We start from the raw sequence: 22,993 nt of genomic DNA on the forward strand, positions 1-22,993 counted from the left end.
CCTCTGTGGGAAACAGATATTAAGTTCTCCCAAGCTGCTTGGGGCAGTCTGATCAACTCTGTTGAGATGACTTTCGAAACAAGACTGCAACTGGTTCAGTTCAGTATCCTTCCTGAATTCTGACTTCCTTCCCAGTCGTTTTTGGGTAACATATCAGTAAATTTAATTAGATCCTTTTTTTTTTTTTTTTTTAAGATTTCACTAGTAAAATGTTTTAATATGTTGATCTGCTTAAATGAAGTGCATTGTTCACTTTATATAGTGTTAAAAGGACACATGAAAAAGAAAGTAATCGATTATCACACAGTGATTTGCTGCATCACATTGATGCACAGTCTTGATTGTAGTTTGTTAGCCAGATTTCTTTGCTGAAAGACACTCCATGAATACTTCATGAAGTTTAAATGTCTAAAATATGTATTAAAGCAGTGTTTCTCAACCACTTTCCAGGAGAACCACCAAGACTGCATGTTTTGAATGTCTCTTTTGTCTGTCACACCCATTACATGTCTTTGGCTGTTTCTCAATTTCAGGAATGCAGAGAACGGATTTGTGTACTTGTAGAGACCGTTCTTGCCAAGTTACTTTGAAAGTACGAACTCAGGAGAACAGAGAACGCATCCTTTGAGAAATGAGATGCTGCGTTCTTCCTGATGGTCACATGACCTTCCCACATTTTTAATGGAAAATCATTTGAACATTACATTTATACAATGATTTTTTTTTTTCGTCTCAAAATATACACTGCGCATAAAGACCGTAGAAATGTACTTTGCACAATACAAAAGAAACAACATCAGCTATTAAACACCTGTAATCTGTTCATGCCTTTATTAAGATTTTCATGGTAAGGTAATATTCACCGTCTCATTTAGGGAAACTCAATTATTAAATTAATTAACAAATAAATTATATCTCTGAACTTAAATCATAAATCTATATAAAATGCTGTGCTTTCCACCTCCTTTTTTCAGTGAAGTTTGCTCTCAGAACACATCCGGGAATTTTCATGCGTCCTCCGTCTTAAGTTTTGGAGAATGAGGAATGGACAAATTCCATTTTGAGTAAACTGTCCCTTTAAAAACGCAGATGCTAATAAAAACAAAACATTCAAATCATCTGATATAACCTGAATTCATATCAGTGCTTGTTGCTTGGATGTTTTCAGTCATTCACAGAGTACGGAATCATGATTTTGTCCTGGATTTGATGTTTATGATGATTTTCATAAAAGCTAGTGTTTATTACGCCACTTTATGTAAGATACCAGAGACCAACTAGAAGAATGTTTGTTACATCACATTCTGTTATGTACAGTATTAGCACCAAATGTTTTGCATATGTTATATAGCAGCAAGCTTGTTTTGCACACAGAAATGCTCTCATTTGCACTCGGTACAGTTACTCTACAGGTTGTTTGTGTAACAAATAACATTTCGTAAACAAGTAATAATTTTTTTTTTCATTATTAATAGCTATAGATATAGATATTTATAGGTCTGCATTGAGTCTGAGTGACAAAGCAAAGCACTGAAAACACAGGTTATATTTATTCTTTGGTCTCCTTGTTATGCAGCAATTGTGCATTTATATATCATGCTATATTTAATGTTGGTTTTAGTACTTAGCTACATGTATTATTATATGGTTAGTTTGAGGCGTAGGATTGAGATATAATAATCCAACACATTGTAATAATGAAGAAACATGATATTTTTATCGTGTGTTAGGGCTGCACAATATTGAAAAAACTAACATTGCAATATTTTCATTCAGTAAGATACAATATATGCAATATATATGCAATCCTGATGACTTATAAAGCTTATAAAGGATTCATCATTTTAGAAACATTGGGATGATTGTTTATTGATTGTCTATTGTGTATTAAGCGTATCTGCATAAAATATAATTAAAAAAACGACAAGCATAGTTTTAAAAACAACAGACTAAAGAAAGTAATGTCAAACAGTAATGAAGCTCTGAGTAATAATAATGATAATAACACTTACATTTTAATTGAGTAAATAATCATATAATGTTCCATTAATCTTTAAAAACATTAAATTTATTGTGCCCGAATGGCTCAAGTTTGCTTCAAATTCCCAACTACATTCCTGATCCTTGCGATGTGATTATTGTGGACTCGCACATTGCGATATCTGCTGAAATATTTTGAGCCATATCGTGTGTACTTTGAATTACTGTGAGTAATTATATTTTTAAATGTAGGTTTGCTTTATTCAGTTGTTTTGGCAATGGTGTTCATCACAGCATTAAATGTTTGACTTAATAATCTGTTAAATTTCAAACATAAAGATTTCGACATTTTAGTCTGGCCAACGAGATATTGATTGAAAATGTGCTGACTCTTTAAAGGTCTATTTTTTGTTAACAATTTACAGCATGACTTCATCAGATCATCAAACTAAACTGATGACGGAACCAATGTAAAGCATTAATTAATCTCTTAATGATTTCAAATTTCATTGAAATCTGAAGCTGTAGCCATTTTATTAACTGAAAATTATAACAAAAAAAATTATTTGTATGTAAATGTAAAAGTAAGACTGTAGTCGGTAACACTTTACTTGAAGGGGCGTTCATAAGACTTTAGCCTTGCTTACAACAACTTTGCTTTAAGTGTCATTCGCTCAGTTCTGACATTTTAAGTGTAAAGATGAATACATCACAGCTTGTCTTTGTCATGACAACTTGACATTACCAAGACATCATAAATTGTCATAAATCTGTCATAAACATGATTGTCAAAAGGTCATTACAAATATGTCACAAATTGTGTAAAAGTGTCAAAACTACAGTGGCACAAGCTGAATCTGTAATCAAAATGTCATTAAATATTAATGACTCTCTTAAAAATAATTTCACAATGACACTTTTAATGAGGCTTTTTTTTTTGTTAAAGATTTATTTTTGGCCTTTTTGCCTTTATTATTAGATAGGACAGTATTGAGACAGGAAGGGAAGTGGGAGAGAGAGGGGGTATGGTAGGGAAATGTCGTCGAGCCGGGATTCGAACTTGCGACGCCCTGACGTGCTATTACACCATATGTCGGTGCGCTAACCACTAGGCTATTGCGCCGACTTAATGAGGCTTTCTAATAACAAATAGAGTTTGTACCACTGAAAAAAGTGTTTAGAAAAATATTCATGACAATCATGTTTATGACGGGTTTATGAAATGTTGTCTTGGTAATGTCAAGTTGTCATGAAAAAAATGAAGACAGGTCGTGATGTATTTGTCATGTTGTCATAATTAATCTTTGTGTTTAAAATGACATAACTGAGCAAATTACACTTAATAACATTTGTAATGAGTTTCATGACAGTGTAATGAACACCCCTTCAAGTAAAGTGTTGCCATTTAGCTTTTTGTTACTATTATTATTTTTTTTTTGCAAATTGTCAATACTGTGAAAAAATTGTATATTGGTATAAAAGCTTCACACACAAAAGCAAACACTTTTTATTTGAGGTATGCTTCCATTACACATTCCATGCACCTACTATAGTAATTCACTGCCGGCGTTTAGTTCTCTGCAACTCACAAATGGTCGCCCGCTGAAGCTGAAGCTAAGCAGGGCTTCACCTGATCAGTATCTGAATGGGAGACCACATGAGAAAGCTAGGTTGCTGCCAGAAGTGGTGGTAGTGAGACCAGCAGGGGGAGCTCAACCTGCAGTCTCTATGGGTCCTAACGCCCCAGTATATTGAAGGTGACACAGTTTTTCGAATGAGATGTTAAACAGTGGTCCTGAATCTCTGTGGTCATTAAAAATCACAGGATTTCCTTCGAAAAAGATAAGAGGTTAATCTTGGGCAAATTTCCCCTCTGGCCTCCTAACCATTCCCATAATTGGCTTCATCACTCTCTCTCCTCTCTGTGTGGGGTCTGGCGCAATACGGCTACCATCACGTCATCCAAGTGGATGCTGCACACTGGGGGTGGTTGAGGAGATTCCCTCCAAAAATGTGTAAAGCACTATATAAATGTAAGGAATTATTATTATTTTTACAATCAATTGTGAAATTACGTGAAACTAAGCCTAAACATAACCTGCGTTCTAACCCTAGCCATAAATGTAATTAATTATTATTACTTAGTTATACTAATATCATAGTTGAATAAGTAGTTGCACTTACAAGGACACCTTAGAGATAGTCACTCAAAAATTTGCTCATCAAATATTTGCACTTAATCATGCAAAAAATCGTATTACTGTAAGAAGTACTTGTGAAACACCATCATAGTTCTACTTAAGTAATAAGTCAATCATTTGCAGTGTCCAACTATAATGCAATGACCTCCTGACTTGAGCGTTTTAGATGTCTTGTTGCAGATATGACTGTGCTGCCTGCGATGTCAGTTCATGTGAGGTTTCGCACATCGATTGCAAAAATATTCTAATGTTGAGCCTTGTGGTTTTTCTGTGAGATTCTACTTCCTTGAAATGGAGAGCAAAGAATAAACAAATGAGGTTAAAATGTGAAGTAAAGGACCAGAGTGGGAGGTGGGAGAGGGGGAAGGGAGAGAGAGAAAGGTATGAGGGTGGAGACCAGTAAAGACAGGACATTTAACACTGCAAATATTAGCTTCATTCAGTCAGTCTCAGAGGAAGGGTCAGTGAGCAGACACGGTTACTGTGTGTGCTTAAGGCTGACATGAAAGAAGGAAACTAGGGGTGGCTGAGAAAAAAAATAAAAAAGTCACAGAGACATAAAAGAGCCAACAAAAAAACTACTGCTGAGAAGAAGAAACACGCATCAGATTTTCACCACCACACCACAGAGAATAGGTAAGTTTAGAAACACACATTCTTCAGATGTCTTGTCAAGATAATCACATTCATCTCATTTTTGACATTTCTGTTGCAGAGAAGAAGAAAACGATCAATTTCATCACCACACTACTGAGAAAAAGGTACATTTTTAATGCACAAAGTAGATATCGTCACCTTGGAATTATAAGGTTCTGTCTGCGTTCTGAATGATTTTGAGGTGTTGAGCTTCAAAGTTTTTGAATTCCATAGCAAACAATATGTGTGTAACATTTGTTTTTTAAATAAAAAGTCTTAATGTTAACAACTTATAAAAACATCACATGATGTAAATAAGTTGTAATCATTAAGAATATGTCAATAACTCAATTTTGACAATGTCAGATAGAACCTTATAATTCTAAGGTGACAATATATTGTTCAAATTTGTTTTTGGTTTGAGCGAAGCTTATTCTTCCTCAAGTTTAGGATGTTTTCTGTTTTTGGTTTTGGTTTAAGCTAAGCATATTCTTCCTCAAGTTTGGGATGTTTTCTGTTTTTGGCTTAAGCTAAGCATGTTCTTCCTCAAGTTTGGGATGTTTTCTGTTTTTGGCTTAAGCTAAGCATGTTCTTCCTCAAGTTTGGGATGTTTTCTGTTGATTTACATTCTTCCACATGTAGGATTTAGTCTGTGAAACACTGAATAACTAGTTTAGTACTAGTATAATACCAAGGCATGTTTGTCTACGTTTAAGATTTCAGCACAGCTCGTGTACCTGCACTAACAGAATACAATGATGCATTGAACTTACTGAATGGGCTTGCTGTAAAGGCAAACTGAAAGTGATATCAGATATTACTGGGTGGTTAAAGATAAGCCTGTGTGTTTGATCTAAGAGATCTACACCCTAACTACTTGTGAAGTAACTAACCTATAAAGGATAACAAAAAATGCATGTGAACTAAGTTATTAATTATTACAGGAATCTGCAAAAAGATGGTGACCTGATTCTTGGGTCAACTTAAAATATTAATGTATTTGGTATAAAGGTATGCATGTAAGTTCATTCAGTTTTATTTTTGGCCTTAATAAAACAATTTCTAGGTTACTATTTTAATTGTATCTGTTTATTTTTAACATTTCTAAATGCAGTAGCTAATGTAAAGTGATGTGACGCTACTGTTCAATGTTACATTTATTTCAGTTTATATTTATTATATTATTATATCATAAACAAATATGGTAGCAGTTTCTGCAGGTTTCGTAAGGCAGAATAACTGTTCAACTCTGACAACATTTTATGATTCAAAGGGAAAACACTACAGCATGTGTTCTTTTTATATTCTCCCTTTTTAATGTTATTTTAATGAATTGTAAGCAGTAGTAATATGATAGTAATTATACATTGTAATTTCCACAAACTGAAGTATGAAATGTGAAACTGTTTGTGACCAGAAAAGTTAATACATAAACTAATCAAAACTTAATTGGATTTTTTTGTTATTTTTTCTTTTTTTAATCATGATTATCTTATATCAGACAATAAAATATACATAATATTGATACATATAGACATACTAATACAATTCACCAAACAAGAAATTATGAGGAAAACATAGTTATACACTAAATAATTATATAAATAAATGGTAAAATACCACTTATATGCACAAAATATACACACATAAAAAAATAAGAATAAAAAAAATAATAAATATATTATACATAGAAAGGTAAGAGAAAAAAGGCAATTAAGATATAGGTGTCTCCTTAAACATTTTTTAGAAAAGGGCTCCAGACTTTTTGGAACTGTTCAAGCTTTTGTTTTATTGCGAACTAAATCTTTTTCATTTGAACAGCATGTAAGAAATCAAAAACCCATTGCCGATTGCCATTGCCCATTGCCGAAGGGAGAGCTGCTGACTTCCAATTCATAAGAATAAGTCGTCTAGCCAGTAAGGTTGCAATGGCTAAACTATTGGCCTGTAAAGAATTTAGTTCAACATATTCTGGCAGGATTCCTAACAATGCTGTTAGGGGGTTTGGGTTTATTGACAATTTAAAAAAAAAACTGCAGAAAAACACCTGAAGACTTTCCCCCAAAAATCAGACAGTTTCAAACAAGACCAGAAAGTATGTAAAAGTGTGGCTGGTTCAGTTGTACAGCGAAGGCAAGTTGGATCAATACAGCATGTATTCTAAATGTATAGGAAGCTGACAGTTGTATTAGAAACACTTCAACATTTTAAACTCTACACATAACCTCATTACTTTTAAAGTCATTTCACCATATAAAACTGCTTGAAGTGTAAATATTTTACAGTACAGTTCTCTTAAGTGCTATTGGGTTAATGTTAGGTTGATACCTAGTTATTACTCGGGTTGTGTAATTACTATATGTACACCATTTTTAGATGCAAAACATTACTATTTGACATTGTCACGATATGTGCAGACATACAGAGGAATTGCAATACTATTTCTCTTCTCTTTCATCCAGTGTTTACATTTTATTGCAGTATAAAAGTTTGTATATTCAGCTGAGGTTTTTTTTCTTCTTCGTATGAACAGATTTTTTTGTATAAAGGTGTAACCACAGTGTACTTGTAATAAATGGATTCTTCTAAACTGAGTGAATATAAGTCGATGAAGACAGTGAATCGAGCTACACTGATTTGGGAATTAATCATTTGGGAGTTTTCTGTTTAATTTTGGATCTCAGAGAAAAAACATTGATCAAGTAAATGTGTCTTGAATTAAGGATGTTTAGATATTGTATGTGAAAACACTTTTCAGGGTCTTTGAGGAGTTTTGGTTTTCTAGACGTTTACTTAACAGTAGTAGATTTATCAGCGGAAGACTTTCACTTCCATAATACTTTGCTCATGCTTTGTCCGGATACAAGTAGATTGCATAATACCTAAAGGGAACAGATTCACATCTGTTGTAGCTCTCTGTTGGAGAGTTTGTGTATATGCTAAAATACTTTGTGAATTGCGCTGCTCTAAAACTGTATACGTTACAGTAAACCACATTACGTGTATGTGTGCAGATGGAGTACAAAGTGACAGTGGCCACCGGGACTTCTGAATATTCAGGGACCAATAATTATGTGTACGTGACTCTGATTGGAGAGAAAGGAAAGAGCGAGAGGACGCTGCTGGACAATCCTGGCCTGGACTTCTGCAGAGGAGCTGTGAGTGAACATCAGTGTGTCTGATTATGTTCATTCAAAAATAACGTCATCCAAACCTGTGGGAGTTTCTTTGCTCTGCTGAACACAATAGAGGTTTTTTTTTTCTTGAGATTGTTGGAATGAAGAGAGCTGACCATAGCTGTTACCTTCCATAGTAAGAAAGAATAAAAATAAATACCTAGCATTAACTGTTTTCTCACCAAGAGTCTACCAAATGTCTTTGTTTGTGTTTGACAGAAGAAACTTATACAGGTGTGGAAATATATATGTATATATATATATATATATATATATGTATATATATGTATATATATATATATATATATATATATATGTATATATATATATATATATATATATATATATATATATATATATATATATATATATACGATGGTCCCTTTAAGGCAAGTAATATCTCTTGGCGGCCATCTTTGAAACGCCTCTCGGGCAGTATGCTCAGACATTCTTTTTGAATGGGGAAACATCAAATTCTCCAAAACTGCTTGCCAAGATTACGATTACATTACATATTATGAAACAACAATAAAATTAAACAACAACTGTCTCTTTAGTTTCATTCCTAAATGTTCGTATCACACAAAATCTGCAGAAACTCGCGTCTAGTCCAAGCCCCTTCCCCAGAGTATTATTAATCTATAGCGGTCGCTGATTGGCTCCAGTATTAGAAGGTGGCGCTTCATTCGCCATGTTGACTGTTACACTTTTCCCCATTTAAAAGTTTACGAGTGACATGGCTTGTGTATTCTAGAGTCTTTGCATACGCACATACATGCATACATATGCACATACATACATACATACACTGATTCCCTAGTGTGTATAGTGCAGTAAAGTATAGTATAGTATAGTGCAGTAAAGGTCACATACATTTGTTATATGAGCTACAATAGGTATTAAATGCAAAACTAATTTAATTAAAAAGCCATCATATTCATATATAACCAGCCATATTTAACAGCATTTGCTAGTATCTAATAATCATAAAAGTTGCCAGATTATACATTTTATTACTTCATGTTAAAACTGCCTGACAGGGCAGTCAATATTATCATGCTATGCTAAAAAACTGATCAATGGCCAATATTTCACTACTATATTATATTTTTATAATAAAGAGCCACCAGAAAACAGTAAAGACAAACATTAATGCATAAAAATGTGTAAACAAGCCATCCACGCGTGAAGATTAAAAGCGCATGTGAAATGCAAATAGACCATAAATGCAAAAACAAATCTTGTGAAGGTGCTGAATGTTTTCACAATCGTGTGCCAATGATTATGAAATGAACCTTTATGTTTTAAACTTTGCGTTTTCTGGGGGAATCGTTTTGCAGGATATGTTGCCTTCATTTATACTTTTTCCCATTTAAATAAATAAGACACAAACTCAAAGTGGATAGTTTACCCCAAAAAGGTATTTCACACCTCTTTCAGTTTCAGTCTTCTGTTGAACACAAAAGAAGTTACTTATTACAAAATATGGATTTCTTCAATATATATATATATATATATATATATATATATTTTTTTTTTTGTGTGTTCAGCAGAAGAAATCTAACTGGGATATAAAAAAAGGTTCATCTTTAGGTAAATTGACCCATTAAATATTTTTTTCACTTGCTACAAGTGAATCTAGACATTACTCTACAATTTAGTTAAGATTAAGGAGGTGGTGATAAATTGGTCGCAGATATTTATTGGCCAATATTGGATTTATTTAAAACTATCAGCAATATGAAAACAGCAGATATAGATGGTTTAATAATAACGTAGAGGAAATTAATGATGTGCATGTGTTTTGTATAATCCATTTTTCTTGGAGCAAAATCATTAAATACTTTTTAAAAAATGTATTTGTGCAAAATTTCAGGCCTGAGTGCTAATATGTGCTCAAACGCAGACACAAACACAATTGATTAGTTTGGGCGTAAATGTATCCTTTAAATATAGCGACAGCTCTAGCTTCATTTGTTAAGTTTATTAAATAAATATGTTCTATTATACGCTAAATAAATGTTCACAAAATCCCTTTTGAAGATTGTCTTTTCAAATCAAATCAAGTCAAATCACTTTTATTGTCACATCATCAGCAGCACATATGCTATGATTAGTGAAAAGCCTAGGTGCTGGCTCCAGACAGTACAAAATACAGATGTGTATATATAGTGCAAATACAGCGACAGTGCAAAAAACAACAGCATACTCCCAAAAAAAACAGGACAATGTAAAATTGACAGCGATATGTACAATTGTATTTTATTTTATCTTAAATTGTGCCTCCCTTAAATTTTGTATTTTTGAATATTAAATAGATTAAATTTGTGTTCACTTAATTAATTTGATTTTAAGGGGGAAAAAAGCTAGTATTGTATGCAATTTCCCAATATTAGTATTGGAATCTGAAGGTTTTTCTTAAAATCAGTATCGGGCAAAAAAAGTGCATCCCTTTTAAAGGTTACATTTAACTCTTATTAAGCTATTTGTGTTTTAAGTTTCAAGCATTTAGTATTAAGTGATGATAAAAGTAATGTAACAACTTTCTTCAGTTAAGAGAAAAAGAGAAAACTGAAGTCATTGCCTTTGGGAACAGAGATGAGGTTCTCAAGGTGAATGCATACCTGGCCTCTAAGGGTCAAACAGCAAAAAATGAGGTCAAGAATTTTGGTCTTGAGTAAGATATAAGTTTCAGTTGTCATGTCAAAGCAGTAACTAACTACACATACTACCATCTCAAAAACATTGCAAGAATAACATGCTTTGTTTTCTTGTGAAGACTTAGAGAAACTTGTTCATGCTTTTATCAGCAGGAGGGTGGATTACTGTTATGGACTCCTCACTGGCCTTCCCAAAAAAGACAGTGAAACAGTTGCAGATCGCACTATTATGTCCCTTTTTTCTTTTTCATTCCTTTAAAACCCATTTAACAAATTTAATATTTTTTAAGTAACTTTTATTAATATGTATAATATTTAAAATCATATTTTCTTATACTTGCCTCTTTTATTCCTGTTTATGTAAAGCACTTTGAATCACCATTGTGTATGAAATGTTCTATATAAACAAACTTGCCTTAAATTGTGAAATGAGTATAAACAATGCAGTACAATACTGACTGGTAATAATAATTGAAACCACATGTAATGCAGATATATATTGTCATTGTTTTGTAGGTGGATGATTACATAGTTAAAAGCGATACTGATTTGGGCCCCCTGATTCTGGTGCGACTGGAGAAGCATAAGTACTTCATAGAAGACAACTGGTTCTGCCGCTACGTGAAAGTCAGTGTACCTGGAGAAAGATGTTGTTACACATTTCCTTGTTACCGCTGGCTTGTGGGAGATGGAGTGTTTGTAGAGCTCAGAGAAGGCACAGGTCAGTTACATTGATTGAAAGTTTAAGGATCAGTTTAAGAACAAGATTAAATCATAGTAATAAACTCTTGGTTCTACTCTCATAGCCAAAAAGCTGAGCGAAGACAGTCTGCCGCTGGAAATGGCTCACAGACAATCAGAGCTTCAGGAGAGGCAGAAAACATACAGGTCTTCTTGGAATTTACATACTTCATTCTTATCTTCACATAACAAGTCCCCATTAACCCCTATTTTCTTCTTTCAGATGGGTTGCATGGGCTCCTGGCATTCCCAAATGCATTGATGCAAAAAGTGAAGCTGATCTGCCCCAGGATGCTCGATTTGACAACGAGAAACGCAGTGATTTTGAGGGATCTCTTCATTATGCGTAAGTACAAATGTGATATGGTTTTATTAGAGTAACCTGATATTTAATTATCCACCTAATATTACATTAATCTAAACTGCACTTCATTTGTTTCTCCTTTCCTGCCTCTCAGTCTGTTGGAGCTCTCACTGAAAAAACTGGCAATCCGGTTTGGAAAGTCCTGGAGTGACCTGGAGGATTTCAGGAGGATCTTCTGGAAACTAAGAAGCCCTATAGCTGGTAATAAATGATTTATGTTCTCCTTTGCTTAATACTAATCATGTATTTTACATAATTATTCTTGGAAAGCACTCTTCCTTTGAAACGCCATTGTAAAAGGTGTTTATGCAACCTCTTAGCAATGCGACTCGCATTTCAATTCGGCCAATCGCAAATGAATGCTATTTCTCAATGGCATGTGAAAATTCCACAATTGCACTCCCACTGTTGAATGACAAATGTTGCTTAACCCAAGGTTATGTTGTTGTTTTTCTTGTTTTTCATGCTGACATGGTGCTAACATATTATGAGCTTTCAGTTTACAAGCTATAAAGAAAGTTTATATCAATTAATAGAGCAAATAGGTGCATTAAACGTATAGATAACATGAGTTCAAAAACTCTTGGGTTAAACTAACTGCTGACTTTATATTAATTGAAATCCTTAAACCTCTCCAGTAGCAAATTTAAATGGACCTTTAAAATTAACAACTTTATAGTTATTCCAGATTTGTTGTGAATTTAAATCCAGAATAAAAATGATGATTTATATCAATTTTTTATTAGATTTTAAAATCTGGCTAAGGGACTGCCATGAAAACTAGTCTTGGGTTAATTTGGGTACATTCATGTTCTTGATGAACTTTGATTATTGTACACAGTCCCTTGTTGTGAAAAATAAAATAAACTTCAACTAAAAGCCTGCTTATTCTGGAGTTTCATGCAACATAATCTTTAGATTAACCTTTATTTTAGTAAAACAAAAATAATCTTTGCTGGTGCAGCCTCTCTTATGACTATATTTTTAATGTATGAAATTGATTTTAAATTGAATAATATGAATATAATGTTCAGAATACACCATGGAGCACTGGAAAGAAGACTGGTTTTTTGCTTACCAGTTCTTGAACGGCTCAAACCCACGGAATATCACCAGATTGAAAAAGGTGCCTTCAAACTTCCTTGTCACTGGAGACATGGTTCAGTCATCTCTGATACCCACAACCACTCTGAATGAGGAACTCAAGGTGACTCTCACTGGAAACACTTATTCCAGTCAATACAATCAAATCAGTGGATTTAATAATGTATCTTTTTTGCCTCCTTTTTCTGAAGAAAGGAAACATTTTCCTGGTTGATCATGCAATACTGGATGGGATTCCTGCCAATGTAATCAGAAACAGCCCCCAGTATATTGCTGCCCCACTCTGCTTACTGTATGAACACCCTGAGAAAGGGCTCATTCCCATCGCCATACAGGTAAAACCTGCTGACGCTATCTGATATGGGATGAAATCAGAACTTCTCAATTTCACAATCACACACCTGCCTCTATTTAAGATCTACGTACAGAAATGTGTTGGAATGCAAGCACATGAATTAATCTTTCAGATATGCAGAGATGAATGGAGCATAAACATCTAAATTGGGTAAAAGTACAGATACCATAATTAAATGTGATAAAGTGTTGATTAAATGATAAAGTGCTATTAATGTTACTCTAAAAGTATCTATAGTCGAAAGTACATGTGTTTTTTAATGTACTTGAGTGTTACAATTAAAAAGTTACAATTATAGATCCTTATTTTTGTTGTTAAACTTGTCACACAATGATAACCATGCATATAATTAACGGTTATTCAGGTGTTCATATGAAAAAAACAATATATACTGAACAGGTCAGTATATAACAAAAAATAATAAAGTCAAAAGTTGTATAAATATGTACTGTTGAAGTCAGAATTATTAGCACCCCTTTGATTTTTTTTTCTTTTTTAAATATTTCCCGAATTATGTTTAACAAAGCAAGGACATTTTCACAGTATGTTTGATAATATTTTTTCTTCTGTAGAAAGTCTTGTTTTATTTCGGCTAGAATAAAAGCAGTTTTTTCAGGATCTTTGGAATTAATGAGTTGTTGATTCATGAGCAGATGTAATCTTTTCTGTTTAACTAAGGATTTGTTTAGTGAGATTTCTGAATTATTTGATATTTTAGAATAATTTGAGTTGAAATTTAATGCTTTCATAAACTATAAGTAGTTTGATAAAGTACAAAAATACTTAGAAAATGGCTAAAGCACAATAATGTAGTAATAACGCTTTCTTCGTACTTCTTTTTTACTGTCCACCACTGTTCGTATGACTCTTGCCTTTTACAGGTTGCAACCAGTAGACGATCACACATTTAAGATGCTAAGAACCACAAATGACTGATTGTCCTTCTGCTTTTCTTTCAGCTTGAACAGAAACCTGATAAGGACACACCCGTATTTCTGCCCAGTGATCCACCTCTGGCCTGGTTGTTGGCTAAGATGTGGGTTCGTCATGCTGAATTCCAGGTCTTTCAGTTGTTGTCTCATCTGCTGCGCACACATTTGATGGTAGAAGTGATCTGTGTGGCCACACTACGGCAGCTGCCAGCTGTTCACCCCATATATAAGGTCAGAGGACATCTGCAGACGAAAGCACATTTGCATGTTAGCTAATCACTGATGCGTTATTAAATAACTGACCATTCGTTACACTGTTTTTCTGTGGTCGCAGCTCTTGACTCCACACTTGAGGTACACGCTGGAGATTAACTGTCGTGGCAGAACACAGCTCCTCTCTCCAGAGGGCATCTTCAAAAGGGTGACATGATCTTCTAATAATTAAGTCTGGGCTTGCATAATACTTAGTATTGTTAGGATTCCGATAACAAAGTTTCTTGTGATACAACATTTAATCTCAAGAAATGCTTTTTTTAAATTGTTTTTTCCAATAGAAACATTTATAAATTTAATGTTCATACTAATATAAGTGAGTAATAACTCTATAAATCTACTGATCTATAATTAACTATATTCACCCTAACAAAAGACTGTTTCAAGTATTTAGACAAAAGCACTAAATGACTCAACTCTCTGCTCTAATGTGATAGGTTCATCTTTAGGACTGGTCTCCTCAAATAGCAAAATACTGAGTAGGTGGTTAGAAAGATAGTAAAGCCCCATCTGATTGGTCAAATTTAGATAACCTATGCATGCAACTTACATTATGATGATGATAATTTTTCAGTATGTTGTTTAGCCCTAATAAATACCAAAACATTACAATTATCAGCACTTACTTATAACACTTATTATCAAATTCTATCTCTCTATCTATCCATCCATACGTATATCCATCTGTATTCATCCATCCATCCACTGTATCTGTCTATCCGTCCGTCCGTCCATCCATCCATCCATCCATCCATCCATCCATCCATCAATCTATCTGCATCTATCCATTCGCCCGTGTCCATCAGTCCTTTCATCCATCTATCTATCTATCTATCTATCTATCTATCTATCTATCTATCTATCTATCTATCTATCTATCTATCTATCTATCGAAATGAAATTAAATGGATGTATGGTTGTATAGATGGATGAAATTGATGGCAAAAAACACTGAAATAACCAACAAATGGCATCCAAATTCAGGGCACTGAAGAAACATTGTGTACAATTAAACTGAAATTATTATGACTATCAAAATTAAAGGATATCAGTTTTATTTCCTGTTTTTATTTGTATCATTTGTGTATTTTCTTCTACTTGTGATTAAAATGACAACAATCTCATAACATCATGCAGTTATTCAATTTTTAATGGTATTAAACGTAACTTAAGAGACTGTAAATATCAGGTGCAGCTTTTGTGCTTCCTTTGCAAAATGCCTTTTGTATTCTGGGTGATTGAGTTGAATAATATATTTTTTTAAAATGTCATTATGAATACAACATATGCATGTACTGCAGCCTCAAAGATCATAAATGTGCCTGAAAATCAGCTTTTGTAGCAAATATAGTCCTTCAAAGGGATACTTCATTCTCAATATGTATTTACTTGATTGTTTACTTCTGTTGGACACAAAAGAGGATATTTTTAAAGAAAGCTGAGAAACTGTAACCATTGACTTTCATTGTAGGAAAAACAAATATTGTAAACAGGGTGAACTTAAAAAGTCTTAAATTTCAAAAGCTAAAATTTAGGCCTTAAATAGTCTTAAATTCACTGAAATATGGTATTGTATGTCTTAAATAGATTTAAGCAGGTCTTAAATGTCCTTTGTCCGTGTAAAGCTACAGAATTTCTGCCACCAACAATCCATCTAAAAAAACTTGTTTAACAAAAGTGAAATTGATGAACTAATTTAACTTAAATATATTCCATTTGTTTAAAAATTCTCTATGCATTTATGCATGAACGTATGTTGTGTGCGGCACGCAAGAAGGTCGCTGGTTCAAGCCCTGGCTGGGTCAGTTGGCATTTCTGTGTGGAATTTGCACGTTGTCCCTGCCTTGACGTGGGTTTCCTCCCAGTTCTCCGGTTTCCCACATAGCCCAAAGACATGTGCTATAGGTGAACTAAATAAACTTAATTTGTCCATAGTGTGTGTATGAATGAGTTTGCATGGATGTTTACCAGTACTGGGTTCATTCAGCTGTGGCGATCCTTTATTAATAAAGGAACTAGGCCAAAAAGAAAATAAATGTATGTGCATTTAGTTTATTATAGTTTTTAAAACATGCCTTTTTTTAAGAAAATTTATGCCAGTAACTAAAGTTTGCTTTTTCAACACATTATTTAAAATATGTGGCTAAGAAAAAACAGAAATTTCATTTTAATGGGACAACTATAAAAATTCCTCTGGCTGTTACAAAAAGTCTTAGCGTTTTGTTCTGGAAAAATCTGAAATTTCATTCATAATGGTCTTAGTCTTAAATCTCACTTGGTGAAACCTGCAAAAACCTTTTGTAAAAATAAACGGTTTTAAGCACAAATTAGGGGGGTGGGGGTAAGTGATGGCAGAATTGAAATTTTTGGGTGAACTATCCCCTTTAATGTCAATCATTTCTGAGCCTAACTCACAATGGTGTTTTTCAGGTGGTGTCCACAGGTGGAGAAGGTCTCTTGATATTGGCTCAAAGGGAGTATAAAGTTCTGACCTATCGCTCTCTTCAGCCTAAATTTGACTTCTTGGACAGAGGGGTTACTAAAGTAAAAGGCTATGTTTACAGAGACTACTCTCTGATGCTGTGGGATGTGATTCAGAAGTAAGCTAATGAAACATTAATTCTTTATTCAGTATTTAGCTTTGAAAATGAGACCAGTCTTTCCTTAAGCACATCTTTTCTCTCAGTTTTGTTTCAGGAATTGTTTCCCTGTACTACCAGTGTGACAGTGACGTGCAAGAGGACTCTGAGCTTCAGGCCTGGATTCATGATGTGGCTGTGGAAGGCTTTGTGGATGTTCCTGAATTTGGTAAGATACTACATAGCTGCATTGGGGGGACAGTATTCAGGATGCACTTATTTTGATGCAATTCAATAGTTTCCACAAAAATGTTCAGCGTAACAAATGTTATTAGTTTAGATAAAGAGTACTGTTTCTTAAAGACAAATGATTTTCATGGTCAAGGTCAACTTTATTTATATAGCACCTTAAAACAACATGAATGTTGACCAAAGTGCCTTACAAACATGGCAACAATAATAAACAGGTAGAGAGACAGGACAATATGTGCTACGATAAAATAAAAAAATAAAAATGCATTTTGAAAATCTGTATAGTCAATGAGTACTAAAAAAAAGAAAATATTTCAATAGGCCAGAGAGAAGAGGTAGGTTTTAACAGATTTTTAAAAACAGTTAATGTAGATGAAGTTCTAATTTCTAAAGGTAATGTGTTCCAATGTTTTGGAGCATAGACTGAAAAAGCTCTGTCTCCTTTTGTTTTCAAGCGGGATTTAGGAACAATTAGCAAGAACTGAGCAAAGGACCTGCGTGATCTTTGGGGAGAAAACAAACTGAAGAGTTCACTTATATAGGCTGGGCCAAGTCCATGTAGAGCTTTAAATACATACATACAAATACAAACATAAAATGTTTGAGTTAGTCAAGAAAGATTCTTCTTCTTCTTTGGCCTTAGTCCCGTATCGTTGCGGGGTCGGCTCTTTGGAACAAGTGCTCCATTTAGACTTCTCCATATCATAACCACTTTTTTACACATTTTGGCCGGTCTGTCGTCTGGGCCTGTCACCCTCATACACTCATACACTACGGACAATTTAGCCTACCCAATTCACCTGCAGGTTTCCTGTGGGGGAAACCGGAGCACCCGGAGGAAACCGACGCGAACGCAGGGAGAACATGCAAACTCCTCACAGAAATGCCAACTGAGCCGAGGTTCGAACCAGCGAACCTGTGAGGCGACAGCACTACCTACTGCGCCACTGCTTCGCCCAGTTAGTAAAGAAAGATTGTGTGATTTTATTAAAGATTCAGTTTTGCCATTGCACTAATGAATTAGATTTTAAAACATATGCCAGAGTAGTTGGCGGTTCATTCTGCTGTGGCGACCCCTGATAAATCTAGGACTAAGCCTAAGGAAAATAATGAATGTATTCATAAGTTGCAGTAGTAGTTCACAGTGTTTGCTACATTTGTGATTTAAAAAAATGCAGCCTCTTGATAAAATACAATACAGATACAGTCAAGACTAGATTTTAAGAGCCCAAAAGACATTAAAAGGTATTAACAGTACACATCTTTGAGATTAGAAAAAAAACTGAAAAAGAAAGGAATAAAAACAATATATAGACAAACAGCGCTCCCATGTGGTCAGTAAGGGCATCTATGCTGCACTAAAACACACAAGAAAACTATTTCTAGTTAAAAGTTTCCATAGTCTACTTAAAGGATAATGATAAATGTTTTGTAAAAAAGGAATTAAAATACATGAGTTAAATAAATGCCACTTAAATAAATGTTACTTTTTTAAATGATTAAATAGAAGCTATTAAGTATAACCACTGAGGTTTGTTCTTCATCTAAGGCTTGGCCAATGATATGAAGACAAAAGAGGAGCTGATCACTCTGTTAAGTGTGGCAATCTTCACCAGCACAGCACAACATGCTGCCACAAACAACGGACAGGTAATCAACACATTTCTAACAGCCTATCATGTCTGCAGCCTTATTTTAAATAGCTGCATTTTTATGCTATACTCGATGCACATGGCTTGTTCATTTACAAGGAACGATGACATGATTTTGTTACATAATACATATTATAGAATAGGGCTGCACAATATATATCGTTTCAGCATCGATATCGCAATTTGAGCATTTGCAATAGACACATCGCAGGATCTGGAATGTGGACTTATAATTAGTTGACCAGAAGCCACAGTTAAAAAAAAAATAACTAATTAACTAATTTATTAAACATTTGCATATATTTTTTAAGGTCTGTGAGTGTTTAAGTATTCTAAGCCAGTTTTAAGCATTCAGGTACAACAATTTATAATGTTTGTAACTTGATTAATGTAGTCCATATAGGGTTATTTTAATTCAGTTCATGTACATGAATACGTCTAGACTCCCAGAAGCACTGTTTATTTTTATGTGTATATTTTCTAGTGTATTTAGCACTGCTTGTGATTGGCTTATTATATTTTTTTGCACATGCACCTACAAAATTGTCTCAATCAATTTAAAAGGACAAATTCTTTCCAAATAGAGCCATTCAAGTCATCTGGTGAAGTTATGCTCAATATTGCAGAAAAATAAAATATCGCAATGTCCATTTTTTCCAATATCATGCAGTCCTATCACAGAAATAAATTAAGCATGTTATGAGTTAAGAACAGGATAGATATACAGACAGACGCCCATGTTTTTTTTTATTATTACAATCAAATATATTCAAATTTATTGGTCCATTTTCAAACAGCAAAAATAATGTATAAAGCAAAGATTGTATTTTACTTCCTGTTAATATTCAAAAATGGTTTATAAATGGAGAAGGAAGTTATCATTTTAGAAGAAAGTATAAATAACTTCAAAACATTCTTATGTTTGTTCAACATTAGGAAGCTTTTGTGGTGTGGAGTGAGATTATGAAAGTTTTGAAGTTTGACTCCCTTCATAAAGCAGTATAAGCAAACCATTTTCAGAATGCATATGGAAGAAGAGCAGATTTGATTGATGTTTCAACTGATTTTTTTAAGTGCATTAGAAACTGATGAGATGACAAAATAATGGAGATAATTTGATAATCATTGTTGAGGATTGTTATTTATTGTTGTGGACTGTTATTCATCATTGATGTATAGTGGAGAAAAAGGGTAGGATTAAATAAGCATATGCTTAAACATGTTGTTTTTTTGGACATGTATAGGTTCAAAATTAGATTTTTGAAGTTGATTTGCATACTAATAGTATTTGTTTTAATTTTTGACATGTTCAAATTAAAATCTAGACAGACAGACTGACTGACTGACTGACTGACTGAGCTAACTTTGCAATAAATACAGATTGTTTTTATTCAGGAAATAATTTAAGAGAAATGTTTAAAAATGTGTCTGTTAGAGCAATTTTAGAATAATTATTATTAGTCAAGCTAAAAGATTGTAAATGACTCTTCAGGTTGTTGTTATTGTATGTCTTTTGTGTAATGAATGTTTATTAGGAACCGATATGATTGCATGTTATAAATTGTAAATTCAGTTGAAGTTTTGCCATGAATCTAGCCAATGCTGCCGATATGGCATTAAAATAAAAATAAATAAATAAATAAATATATATTGTTTAAATAAATTAAGCGCTAATTAAGCATAAAGTTTTCCCAGAGATGGGTTGTGGCTGGAAAGGCATGCACTGCATAAAAACGTGCTGGATAAGTTGGCGGTTCATTCTGCTGTGGCGACCCTGGATTAATTACGGGACTAAGCCGAAAAAAAGAAAATGAATGAATAAGTATGAAGTGACTGGCATCACATGTATGTGGTCAGTGTATGGTGATTGTGGTGACAGTTTTTCTTTGTCCTGTAGTTTGACTGGTGCGCTTGGGTACCCAACACCCCCTGCACCATGAGACACCCCCCACCAAGAGATAAAGATGCAGTGACCATGGAATTGATTATGGACACGCTGCCCGACATCAGCCAGTCCTGTGTGCAGATGGCCATCACATGGCATTTGGGCCGGGCACAGCCTGATGCGGTGGGTCAACAGTGTCAGATGTACTTTAACATCATCTATATGTGCATTATAAGTCCAGTTGAATCCAATTAATCACTAACACAAAACTCTCTATTGACCTTATTCTGCAATGCGGAAGTGTGCTGGCTTTTACATTTTAGAACTTCCAATTTAGTTTCCTTTGGGAGAAATGACTTGGAATAATTAATGGCAGAAAATGATAAAACTGCTTGCTTTACAAACAAGTGTGTTTATGACTAAACATAAGAAGAAGAAGAATTTAATTGGAAAATATCAACTTGCAACATAAAGCAGCATAACTGATGGTGGAGGAGGAGTTTCCACCCTAAAATGTGTAGAGCGCTTTGTGTGTCCAGAAAAGCACTATATAAATGTGAGGAATAACAATAATAAGTGAATGACACTAGAAGTGTTGAGCCAAAAAGAAACCAATAGCTGCACCCTCTCGTACATGAAGAATAAGGTCAATAAGCTTCTCAAAGACACTTTAATTAAACACATTTACCCTTTGGTAAGGCTGTTTTTTTTTTCTCTCTTTAAGATCCCAATGGGCCAGTATGTGGAGCAGTACTTCACTGAACCCGCTGCTTTGAAGGTGATTGACAAATTCAGGAAAGAGCTGAAAGAACTGGAGGACAAGATAATGGCCCAGAACGAGGGACTCGAACTTCAGTACCTTTACCTTTGTCCAAGCCGCATGGAAAACAGCATCACTATTTAGAGACAAAAACAAACACTACCTGACAAAAGTCGTCGCCTATCCAAGTATTAGGAGCAGCAAATAATAACTTGACTTCTAGGTGATCATTTGGTATCAGATGTGGCTTATATGAAAGGCAAAGGCCTCTAGATTACACTTATTTTACCAAAATAAAACATGATCCTGCCTTGATTTTTAATTGTTTAACTAGGACAGTAAGGTCTGACTTTGCTTGGACAGTCTTGTTGCGTAATGTGCAGAAATAATGTCAAAGAAAGCGTTCTTGCAGGACTCCTCGAATCATCAAGATTCTTTGGATTCATCTTCAATGCCTTCTCCTTCATCTTACCCCAGACATGCTCAATAATGTTCTTATCTGGTGACTGGGCTGGCCAATCTTGGAGCACCTTGACCTTCTTTGCTTTCAGGAACTTTGATGTGGAGGCTTGAAGCGCTATGAAGAATAATAGCACAGAATCTTCTGCCAAATCTACCTTTTGCCACTTTTCCAAATGATCAATTAGAAGTCAAGTTATTATTTGTTGCTATTACAACTGGGATCGACGGCAATTCTTTTGTCAGGTAGAGTACATGTAAATACGCATTTGTACCATCTTTTCCAGTCAATGACTTGCTTAGCAATGGGATCTATCACAGCATGTGTCAAAATTGTAATATATATCATTTGAAACTTTGTAAAGCATCAGTACGTAAAGCTTTTTTATATTCATTTTAGTGAACCGTTTTTTAGTTTGATTTTAAACTAATAATGTGCATTGAACTGTTTGAACGGAACTTTCTATGAGCTGTTTCTGTGTATATTTTACCACTGTATGCATCAGCTTTAGAAAACACACGTTTTATATTTAATACATTTTTGTTTCAGATGCAGACAATGCATCATCACTAAACTTTAATCTGTGTACATATGCATGCATTGGCTTTTCATTTGTCCATTACAAATAAAGATTTTTGTTAACACTTTAGGTCACAATTTATTTTATTAACTACTCGCCTATTACCTGCCTATTATTAAGATATTAACTGTTCATTAGTGGTTATGAAGTATGATCTTATTCTGCATCCCCAATTCTTCCCATAAACTAAACTCAGCTTCTACCTTACTATGAATAAACAGTTAATTAGTTGTTTATTAAGGTAGTAGTGTTAGTTAATGGTTTGTTAATATCGTGAAGTATGACCTAAAGTGTCACCAAACATTTTTATTTCATATTTTAGTGTTGTATTCTTATTTTACTTGTAATATTTTCCTGCATATCTTTATCTGTGGACACCATTCATTAAAAAATTATAAATCAT

At 34.0% G+C, this 22,993-nt stretch overlaps 1 protein-coding gene and 1 long non-coding RNA gene across 4 annotated transcripts; one reads left to right on the plus strand and one right to left on the minus strand.

The window, feature by feature from the left end:
• Positions 1-1,300: 1,300 nt before the first annotated feature.
• LOC147835991 (uncharacterized) lies at positions 1,301-6,465 on the minus strand. Its single transcript, XR_015495697.1, has 4 exons — positions 5,399-6,465; positions 3,698-5,347; positions 3,485-3,540; positions 1,301-2,520 (listed from the first exon to the last, which is right to left on the minus strand). It is a non-coding gene; the product is annotated as an uncharacterized LOC147835991 (long non-coding RNA).
• alox12 (arachidonate 12-lipoxygenase) lies at positions 4,623-22,992 on the plus strand. Of its 3 annotated transcripts, none has more exons than XM_087258807.1 (17): positions 4,623-4,817; positions 4,897-4,942; positions 7,832-7,975; positions 11,170-11,374; positions 11,460-11,541; positions 11,618-11,740; positions 11,853-11,959; positions 12,793-12,965; positions 13,054-13,197; positions 14,177-14,380; positions 14,484-14,570; positions 16,853-17,022; positions 17,109-17,230; positions 18,803-18,903; positions 20,803-20,973; positions 21,515-21,738; positions 22,201-22,992. In XM_087258807.1, exons 3-16 carry the CDS (start codon positions 7,832-7,834, stop codon positions 21,692-21,694), a joined length of 2,013 nt encoding a protein of 670 aa, XP_087114933.1. In that variant the 5' UTR covers positions 4,623-4,817; positions 4,897-4,942; the 3' UTR covers positions 21,695-21,738; positions 22,201-22,992. The 3 variants fall into 3 exon arrangements, with proteins under 3 accessions (XP_087114933.1, XP_087114932.1, NP_955912.2); XM_087258806.1 differs by having other exon boundaries at positions 22,206-22,992; NM_199618.2 differs by having other exon boundaries at positions 21,515-22,992.
• The last annotated feature ends 1 nt before the right edge of the window (position 22,993 follows it).

The sequence above is a fragment of the Danio rerio genome, chromosome 7 (assembly GCF_052040795.2).
Source record: "Danio rerio strain M-AB ecotype USA chromosome 7, GRCz13ab, whole genome shotgun sequence".
NCBI lineage: Eukaryota > Metazoa > Chordata > Actinopteri > Cypriniformes > Danionidae > Danio > Danio rerio.

Coding starts and splice junctions, on each gene's coding strand:
- alox12 (NM_199618.2), top strand. CDS start 7,832: ATGGAGTACAAAGTGACAGTGGCCACCGGGACTTCTGAATATTCAGGG. Junction 11,741..11,852: donor GAGGGATCTCTTCATTATGC/GTAAGTACAAAT, acceptor CCTGCCTCTCAG/TCTGTTGGAGCTCTCACTGA. Junction 11,960..12,792: donor ACTAAGAAGCCCTATAGCTG/GTAATAAATGAT, acceptor TATAATGTTCAG/AATACACCATGGAGCACTGG.